Below are 10,615 nucleotides of genomic sequence, written 5' to 3' on the forward strand. Positions count from 1 at the left end.
GACTGTGCAAATGTTTCCCCTTCAGATCGTAACATTTTCACAGGAGGCCTGAAGGCAGTTTTACAGCTAAGCATTTCTCCTGACGGCTAAATTAGACGACAACGGACATGTAAATGGTGAAATTTAAACATTTACAAAGTAAACAGCTGCAGGCTCCCTATACATCCACATGCTGACACGCCTTCCCTTGTTTGCTGAGGTGGAAAGCAGGACGACGCTTCCTGGAGAGGGGAATTGCAAAGGGCTTTTGAATAAGGTGCTCTGGCCAAGAGGCCTCGTGCTCCACAGGCCTGTCATGTTTTGTAAGTGTTTATTAGTTCCCATGGATATCAGCTGAGTCTGTGTCGATCTACCTCCTCTTCTCATTCCTTTCTATCCCTCTGCTCTGACTCCCCCTTCTCTCTTCCCTCCCCCAGTTCTCAATCCTTTCTCTCTAAATATATTTCTAATATCTCTGGCTACATGTGGACTGTGAACGTGAAAGCCCCTTTTCCTGCAGAAGCCCCACCAGCTGTTGCTTCTTTTCTGTAAAGTCGAGTGTTAGTCGCAGCAGAGCTGGAGAGAGAGTGAGAAGGGGTTTTTTTTGGCTGCTGCTGGAAAATAGTGTTTATGATCCCTCATCATTAGTGCTGTTAGAACAGCTCTCGCTGGTCCAGGAGCCAGAACTGCTGTCTTTCGGGAATGGTAGGAGGTGGTGATCTGGGAATGTGAGTGGGAAAGGAAAGGGGGAAGTCAAGAGCCAAGAACACATTGCTGGATCACTGTGTTTAGAAAGAGGGTGTGGAGAGAGGAGGGATGAGAACTGAAGATAGAGGGGGTGAGCCCTAGACAGGCGGAAACGAGGGTCAACAAAAGCACAATAAATTCTCGGAGCAAACTGAAACTCCCTTGTCCTTAAGCAAACCCAAACAACGGTAGCAGAGCCAAGCAGGAGGGAAATAAAGATGTAGGGAACAGTTGAGAAAAGGAATAGTCATTACAGGATGAGGAATGCCTGAAACAGAAAACTGATCAAGTTGGCTATTGTTAGCTCTGACTTTCAACGTGATGAAGAAGGGTTGTTGGATAGTCCCATTACATATGTCTGGATTTTGTAATGACTGTGCCAGGCTACTCCTCCTCGGTCTTATTTGTCTCACTCATGTATCAGTCCAGGGTGCAACCACTGTGGTCGCACATGTGGACAAAAATCTGTTCAAAAAAACATTTTCATTAGTCTTTCCTCTGTGTGTCTGCACATGTGTGACACCGCGTCCTGTACGCCTCCCACATTTCTTTGGACTATTTTGTCGTAACGAAAATATACCCAGGCCTGACCCTACGTCACCCCTGCCCCCTTATCTAAGTAGTCTTATAAGCTACGTCAAGACCAACATGCCTCCTCCACATGCGGCTCACCTGCTGTTGTGAAAATGGAATCGCTGGTGATCCCAAACGCAAGTCATGTTTTTTGGGCGACTTTATAAAACACACTGCTGACGAAGAAAGTCAACAGACTTACAACACAGAGGGAGTGAGAAACGGAGAGAGGCGAGGACTCTGAGGCAGGTGTAAGCAGTCAGACACACAGGTGTTTGCATGCGTCTGATGGAAAATATCCAAATAAGGTGGAGAATTAAGTAGAATTAAAACGGTGAGATACGAAATAACCTTCTAGAAATTAGGTAATGTGTTCATGTATTCTTTCAAATAATAGCCTATTTTCAATAGACAACTACAAAAGGTTTTATATTTTTTTGTTTGCATAGTAAATGTTCTCAAAATACTCCTGTCCTATATGAAATATGTCCAGTATGAATACCAGTGCTTTACCCCTTCAGAAGAAGTTTGAAAAGCATATATACAGTATCTCACAAAAGTGAGTACAACCCTCACATCTTTGTAAATATTTAATTATATTTTTTCATTTGACAACACTGAAGAAATGACACCATGTAAAGGAGGAGTGGAGACTCCATGTGTGTGAAGCTCTGGTGAACACCATGCCCAAGAGTTTTAAGGCAGTGCTGGAAAATAATGGTGGCCACACAAAAATTTACAAAATTTAAAATTTACACTGTTCTACAAGCTGCCCCCACCACATCTTAAGTTTACTTGGTAGGTTTCGCTCAATTCCTTAATGCCTATGGGATCATGATTATATTATTTGATCACATAGACAGTCAACACTTGAGCCAAAATAACCTTATATTGCTGTTTGACATAACTTCTGACTACACAAAATAGTTTTTAAAAAGATCTGTCATAACGCATTTATTAGTTTCTGACTCTGGGGGGGGCAGTTCCCCTAAACTACTGTGTCTCTGAACTCTAACACATAGGCTATTCTATGTGATCGCCTTTTGATAACTAATGCAAAAAGTAATGTAATATTGATTCACTTCCATTCACTGAGCGCCCCCTCAAACTGTTTGGAGCACCCCTGGAAAGGCCTTCCTCACACTTTGAAAACCCCCTGCTATATACCATAATATATACCATTACTCTCTGTGCTTCAAAGTATACTGTGATTTTTACCTTTGTACCATTTTAGGCTGTACCGCCCAGCTCCAGGTGCACCTAAATGAAAACTGCTCACCAGTGGCACAAATGTGAAACGTTCGTCTGGACCCCTGCGGCCCTTCTAATCTTTGACCCCAGATTGCACTGCCTCCACTGATAGAGACGGGGAGCAGGGGCTGGGGGAGGAGAGGTTACAGCCCTGGAAGTGCAGAGAGAGTGTGATATGACATCCCCATGCTAAAACTAGCAGTTGAAGTACAAGGCGCTGGGGACGGCTGTCTCTGTGGAAGCTATAGACCTACATTATGTCACAGGTCAGAGTTAGAGGTCAGGAACAGAGGAATCTTTGTTTGGTCTGTTTAGGCTGCCGTAAATTCAGTTTCGAAAAAGCCAAGTAAAGAGATTCAGTTAGTTTATAGATCTGTGGGTCTGGGCTCAGGCTGATGTGTCTTTGTAACTTTTTCTGCAAGTGGCTTTTTCCATTTGCAGCGCATTTGATGCGTAACAAATAACCTGCTGACTTCACCGTTCATCAAGTGGAATTTTACTGCAGAACCAAGTTGTGCTGATTGGTCCTCCACATTCGTTTTGGCTCAGCATTTGGCTGACACTACCTGAATATCTGTTTGGATGCTACGTTTTAAGGTGGCATCATGTCGGCCCTTCTGGAAAATGAATATGCTAGCAGTCCATCATAGAGCTTATATTGCCTCCCGTTCACAACTATGTCCGATTAAGCAGTAAATGTACTGCAGTTTTGTAATTTATTGCTTTGTAATTTAATCTTTAATCTAAAGCCCCCTTTCAAGTCTTTTGCAGCTCCTCAACCTGTCCTCTTTTCTTCTGCCTTGCAGGAAGTCGAAGACGAAGCCAAATGGAAAGAAGCCTCCAGCAGAAGAGAAGAAGCAGTACTTGGAGCTAGAGTACACAAAAATCCGAGTGGTGGACTTTGACCTCAAGGAGCTGGTGGTGCTGCCCAGAGAGATAGACCTCAACGAATGGCTAGCCAGCAACAGTGAGTGACTATGGTGGTAGAAAATGAACACAAAGCTGATCAAGATGTCCAACAGAAACTGCTACTATAATTAGGAACACTGTTATCGTTGCTTTTTTTAGGGGCCTATTATTTCATTTATGACATTAAAATCCTTTAGTCAAGCTCAGCATTTGTTCTGACTTATGTAAAAATTTCCTCAAGGGTTTGGAATTGTTTTTCTAAGCTGGTATGCATTTGTCTTGATGACACAATGTTCCAGTGGTGTTGGAGATGTGATTCTGACAGAGCCAAGCCGCTAACAGGACGCAGGCCTGGCACAGCACTGAGCCTGTTCCCAGTAACAGCACACACACCGCTTCTTTAAACACCAGCTTCAGAGCAGTGTTTTAACTCTCACTGAAATTTATAGTTGTCATTATGAGCCGCGTCTCTGGAGTTCTGTAAACTCACTGCTACTTGATCGATCTCATCAGGCTCTTTATTTTTCTGTCTCCTTGACTTTGTTTTGGTTATGTATCCAAACCAGCCAGGTGCTCGCGAGAGAAAAGGGTAGGAAAAAAAGCAAGCGCTCTTCTTTCCGTTTTAGACCAATAAAACAGGTGGGGCATGTTTTCACATGTTAATGTGTTGAAAGTGGAGGTTATATAAGCTGGCTTACATCGACTTGTATCCACCAGTAGTTGTTTTAACACAAACAATAGGGCTGAGCAGCATTTTGATTAATAGTTTGTTGAACCAAATCAATAATGATTTGGAGTCATTTAATTCTTCCCACCTGTATAAACCAACAGTGCAACACTGAATATGTTTGCACTTGGCGGCTTTTTTGTTGAGCACGAAAAGAGGGGATGGGTTCTGAAGGCTTCCTGTGAGACAGTACAACTTTCAAATTGTGTCCTTGTGTTTCTTTGTTCCGTGTGGAAGGAGAAATCCAAATGACAGTAATTTCATTGCTCAACATGACAGAAAATCATGGACATGTTTTCACAAATTGGAGCCAGATCAGTTCACTGCTGCTCAGAGAGGTTCAGCGCATTAAATTATTATATGAAACGTTTTAAAGGGTTGACCATGCTGTTGCTCCTACTTGACTTTATAGTGGACCGTATTTAAGCATCATAAGCTGCAGGTTAAACAAAGTGTGGCTTGCACTGCTCTGCTGCAAGTTAAGTATTGTATCAGTGTACCCTCTGCATGAACACATCATTATATATTATTTATATACAAAATAGTAATATTGTAATACCGAAAGTAAATCATCAAACTATCTATACTTGTTAATTTATTTATTTCAGCTAGTTGAGGTTGATTATGTTGACTTCGCTCAGGCCTAAAAAAAACTCTCAACACTGAATGTTTCCTTGAAGTGCTCCAAACGAATGAGATGACTCCTGCAATATGTTGTTGTAGGCTTTCAGTAAATTCATTATTTGCATACAAAGGCACACAGTTTAAGGAATGTCGACATACCAGAAAGATGGCACATGTCTGAATACATCTAACAGAAAAACAAATATTTGTGACTGAAAGGTTTTCTCTTCTACACGCAATAGACCCCGGATTTGCATAATGCTTTCACAGCAAAGCAAGCTGTGAAAGAGTTTCCCACGTGACAGAAAATACCTGTTTCATGCTTACTGAAGCTGTAGGCGGCTCCCATTTTTCAAATTTCACACTGTTTAAGGATGTGGTGACCTGATGGATTAGTGTGCGCATGTGACTGTGACTGTCCCACTAATGCACTGCAGTGTACACTCTACAGTACTGTATGTGTATTCTCATCATCCACTGGAGACCCAAATAGTCCACTTTTATGTTCTGACAGTACTACAGTCCTCTGATATAAATATAATTATCTGTTAATTTCTATTTTTGTAGCATGAAGGGGCTATAAACTTTCATTTCGTTGCGCAGTCTTGTGTTGTATAGTGATAAATAAATGACCTTGACGATTCATTCCTGCGTAACTGACGACACACACTGAATAACGTGCTGCTCTCTCTTGTCTTTGCCACAGCGACAACATTCTTCAACCTTATCAACCTGCAGTACAGCACCATCTCAGAGTTCTGCACTGGGGAGACCTGTCAAGCCATGACGGCCTGCAACACGTAAGTTATCTCCCCTGCTTTTGGTTTATTCATCACTCACCTGCCGTGGCCCATTGGTTTATTCATCAGAAATCTAGTGTCCCATTGGTTAATTCATCAAGCGATGTTTCCCCGGGCAGCGAGGGATGACTCGTAGCCCAGTGGCACTCTTTTAACCAGCCACACTGGTCATCTTGGACTGTGCAGTATGCAGCTTTACAGCATATTTAATGTGGGCAGGTTTACATTATATTCACATCCCACACACTGCCTAGTGTAGTGTTAAAAGATAATCATAACATGGAGGCTTATTCACGCCATGCTAACAGGGCAAGTGTAAATATTTATCTAACTAGTTTACCCAGTCAGGGTGGGGTGACATCTTTATGTGTGAGCCCTTGTCTTTGGTCTTTGGAGAGAAGCCTTCATTTCTCACTGAAGGCTAAAAACCTGATTACCCACACTTGGAGAAACAATCACTACATGTCACACATCAAACGCAGCCTACAAGCGCGCTCACCCTGGACAAAGAAATGACAATGACATGAATGACAAACAACACAGCCGTTGAGAAATGACACATGCCAAATGTTGCTATGAAAGAAAAACTTGTCACGAGTTAACCTCACAGTCAACAGTGGAATATTTTCACTTCTGTCACCTTAAAGCTAGGTTAGGCAACGTTGAAGAAACTAGCAAGAGATGGTTTGATTTTGAAAGTAAAAATCACCTACCCCCTCCCTTCAGGACTCTCTCCAAAGCTACTCCCCCAAAACACATATTCATTCTCAGTGAGTACACGGGCAGAGTGCACACAGGTAGCCAGTCATTAGCTGTGCTCATTATTATCCTCCTGCAACAGATTTTTTTTCCCATTTCATTTATTGATCGCTGTTGGCATGTAAAGGGAATTTCAACAAATAGAACAAAAAATGCCTCTGAAATAAATTGCCTACCCTGGCTTTAAGCTACAGCTACTAACCCAGAGAAAAGGAGGAAGCTAATGTGCTTCGCCTGCGGTATGTAAAGAGTGAAGAAAGCAGATTAACATGCTTCTGTTTGCACGGTCTATTGACCTGTGGAAAACAGAGGTAATGTCTTAATCAAGAGGAAAAAGGATTGGACTTCTTAGTTTGTCTCACAGCTCCACTCCGGATTCAGCTCAAAGGTTTAATGCATTTCTGTTTGATTAAAACTCTGACTGTCAACACTGTGTTTCTAAGATGAGGCCCACCATTTATGATTGTACCTTCCCCGCTGCCCGGCACCCCACCCTTTCCTGCCCGTGCAGGACCTGGCACCCGCACCCCTCTCTGTGGTGAAAACTGACTGAGCCACAGTCACAGCAGCGTCAGTGCCCCTGCCCAAAGGCAGAGCTCAGCACTATTTTTAGAAGGAAAAAGTTTCCATGGGCTATGAGGGAACGGAACCATTTGCTAGCTATTTAGACCCATTTTGTATGGGTGGGTGGATAGATGGGTGTGTGTGTCGCAGAGAGCGAGAAGGAGATGTGTGGTAACACGCTCACACTGTTCATTAGTGTTGGGTTCTTAAAGCCAGTTCCATTTTGGATTTGGTTGCTAAAATGCACAGATTCGTTAAGCTCTGTTACAGATCTCTTATGAAATGTTTTATGTCCTAAGCCAAGACTACAAAACGTCCAGGTAGTCATTTAGCTCGCTTTCCAACATGTAATCTTTAAGTTATAGTTGTTGTTTTATGATGAACTTTTTATTGCTTTTATTACATCCTTTAAACATAGACACTGTGCTTGTTCAGCAAGATATCAAATCGCCCCATAGCAACATATATGTTGTTTGTCCCCACCCTGTACAGTGTGCCACCATTCCCACCATGATGACATTTCATAACCACCTAACCCCACCCACAGCACCAGTAGCCCATCCTGTAACCTCCAAAATGAAATGAAAAATATCTGGGAGATTAGAGAGGGGATTCAATCAGAAATGATAAATAAATTAAAACAATACGTGAGAATAGAGAAAACATGAGACTGCTATGAACCCAATTTATTACATTACAAAACAAGCCTGAAAAATTGACACAAACTAAAGGTACAACATTTTTTGTTTTTAAAATATTAAGTAAGCAATTTGTAAACATTTACATTCAATAAAATGCTATCAAGCCCCAACCCATGTGTACATAAACAGTAAGTAAACCCCCCTCTGTAGTAGCGTTTCATACTGTATATGGCCTTAGCTTTATCACATCTGGGCGAGTGTGTGGGAGTCGAGAGAAGGCATGTTTGTAGTTTAGTCAGTGTCTCTCCCACACAGTCGAATCCTGTGTGAGTAAGTCTAGTCTGTCCTGGCGCTGTGGTCAGTAGGTTTTGCTCATGCAGGGTCAGTTATGTGAACGATTTACATTCCTCAGGATTTTTAATGTCTGCCCCACTGCCTCCCAGACCCACTCCGCTAACACTAACACCTGCATGCACATTTCTTTTCAGTGTTTTATCTGCTCATTAATTGACCTTTTCCAGCTCACTGATCAGTCAGCTCGCCTTTTGTCTATTTGGTTACCTTACCGGTCCTGTTTCGCCGTCTCCTCCCTTGTTAGCTCGCCAGTAACCTCCTGCTGCTCATTCATCTGTCTCTAAGGTGTCTGCCGACCTGCTGTTTGACATTTGTTAACTATGGCTCCAATCCACCCGCCTACAATGAGCTATCTGGGTCACCCCCCGTGTGTAATGTTTGACCAGCAGCGGGACTGGCCCGGGACTGGGGGAGGGTCCATGTCCCGTTAACTCCTGTAACAGCAGGGACTTTGGCTCAATCGGGAAAGCTCCTGGACGCAGGGTTCAGCAAGTCCACTGGAATGAAAATAGACATGATATCTGGATAAGGATGTCCATATGAGACACAGGAGACAGTTTGTAGTTTCGTGCACCCTGTCTTCATTCTGATCTTGTTGTTCAGAAAGATGACATTGGGAGTATGGGTTTTCGCTGGGTGAGGAAAAGGGCCAATTGCGTCTCATTGGCCACCTGCATGTGTTGTTTCTCATCCTGCTTGAATGAACTGCTGGTCAACCGATAAGGGTTTTTCAATGGTTGAATAAATACCGGTATTTAGAGAGCAGGGCGGCCGATCTATAATGCCAATATCAAATCATGTGTAATTAGATTATTCCATGCAGAGTACAAACTAATATGCATGTTATCTTAGCCAGTAACATGTTGTTTTAGATTGGATTTTTTTATCAAGTGTAGTGGTACCACTAAAACAATTTAACACTAGCCAGTAATGGTTTTTAGATTAGCTGACATTTAGATGAGAGAAACGTGTTCACATTTAGAAAAGACGATGTTGACATTTAGGGCTCCAAACTAACTTTTTCACCACAAAACTCACAGGTGGGAGCACTAACATTGTTCCACAGCAGCCACACTGACCAGGCTGCCTGCAGACATTTTTTCTATATCGTCCTTGTGAGTGCAGGTATCGGGCCGATGCTCATTGACCCAAAAATGCGCGATTAATGAGCCGACCAGTTAATCGGTCTATCGCTACAATGAAGCACAAGCTTTCTTTGAAAACTTTCATTATGATGAATTAAAGCCCAGCTCACAGTTGTGGAATGATACCTTGCTCTTGATGATTTGTGGAGGGTGTAATGACAAGCACTGATCCTCTTTGTCTGTCTCTTTCTAGAATATACTACTGGTATGACGAGAGGGGAAGAAGACGAAGTGCACTGCTCCACAATATGTCGACTTTGTAATGAGTCTTTGTCAGAAACTGGTCACAGATGAGGAAATCTTTCCCACAAAATACGGTGAGTGTCTCAGTTTCCAGGCCTGCAGGGCCTGTGAAGGGCTACAGAAGTCACTGGTGTTGTGCTGCTGCCCCCTGCTGCTTCATGTTCAAATTTGGGGATCGAGTAAATGAGTGGTGGTTCAACAATAAACAGTTCTTTGAAAAAACATAGAAGGACTTGTTTTATCTTGAAATAATTTTTTCTGTCACTTTCTCTATTATTTCATTAATCATTTGGTTTGCATTCTAAAAACCCTAGCGAGTTGACATTTTATGACTGTTTGCTTTGTCCAAACAGGCCAAAGATATTTTTTCTACATATAGAAAACAACCTTTTTTTTTTTCTTTTTTTTTAAATGTTACATGTAGGAAAGAATAGGCTTGGGCTGAGTGGCACACACGGGGTATGGAAGTCAGAAAGTTTTGAGAGACAACCTAAGGCATTGCTTATGGTCTTTCATGGGACATGTTGATATAAATTTATAGAATACACTGGTGATTCCTGTGCCTAATCCAATCTCTCCTGTCTTGTTTTGTACCCTTTTTTACCCTTCAGGCAAAGAGTTCCCCAACTCTTTTGAGTCCTTGGTAAAGAAGATCTGCCGGTACCTGTTCCACGTGCTGGCTCACCTCTACTGGGCGCACTTTAAAGAGACGGTGGCTCTGGACCTGCAGGGCCACTTGAACACTCTGTATGCACATTTCATCGTTTTCGTAAGGGAATTCAACCTGGTCGACCCCAAGGAGACCTGTATCATGGACGACCTGTCCGAAATCCTCTGCACCCCGGCCCGCCACCCCGCCCCCACCCCGGCCCCGTCCACCCCAGCCTCTGCGCCCTCCCCTTCTTCACAAAACCATGTGACGGAGAGATGAGCGGGGGCGGCGTTGAGACAGCAGCCCTGGGGGTGATAGAAGATCAGATAGAGAAGGAAGGAAAGACAGCCTGGCCCCCTCCTCGTCGGTGCCAGCAGGACTTTAGAGACCTTCCACTACCCTTATATTTCGCTACGACACCAACCAACCAGCCGGAAGAGGGGGGAGGGTTTTTGGGGGGGGTTGGGTTGGCAGGGGGGGGTTGGTTTGTCACGCCAGCAGGAATTGGCGTGAGTGTTCCTCCCAGGGGCAAATCCCTCCCATCTTCTCTGCAATTTAAACTAGGAACAAAAGTATGTGTATGTTTTATTTTTGGTTTTATTTCACTTTTATTTTTGTTGACGTTTTATTCAGTTTTATTTTTTTGT

The 10,615-nt window shown here is 43.1% G+C and overlaps 1 protein-coding gene across 1 annotated transcript; it reads left to right on the plus strand.

Annotated features, from left to right (window-relative positions):
* The first annotated feature begins 681 nt into the window (after positions 1-681).
* LOC119885055 (MOB kinase activator 2-like) lies at positions 682-10,258 on the plus strand. Its single transcript, XM_038695306.1, is given in 6 exon segments — positions 682-707; positions 3,300-3,517; positions 5,517-5,610; positions 9,267-9,286; positions 9,289-9,390; positions 9,928-10,258. Coding segments are annotated over 6 exon segments (780 nt in total). The 3' UTR covers positions 10,248-10,258.
* The last annotated feature ends 357 nt before the right edge of the window (positions 10,259-10,615 follow it).

The sequence above is a fragment of the Micropterus salmoides genome, unplaced genomic scaffold (assembly GCF_014851395.1).
Source record: "Micropterus salmoides isolate LMB-PRFRI ecotype aquatic unplaced genomic scaffold, ASM1485139v1 Ms_hic_scaffold_3890, whole genome shotgun sequence".
Lineage (NCBI taxonomy): Eukaryota > Metazoa > Chordata > Actinopteri > Centrarchiformes > Centrarchidae > Micropterus > Micropterus salmoides.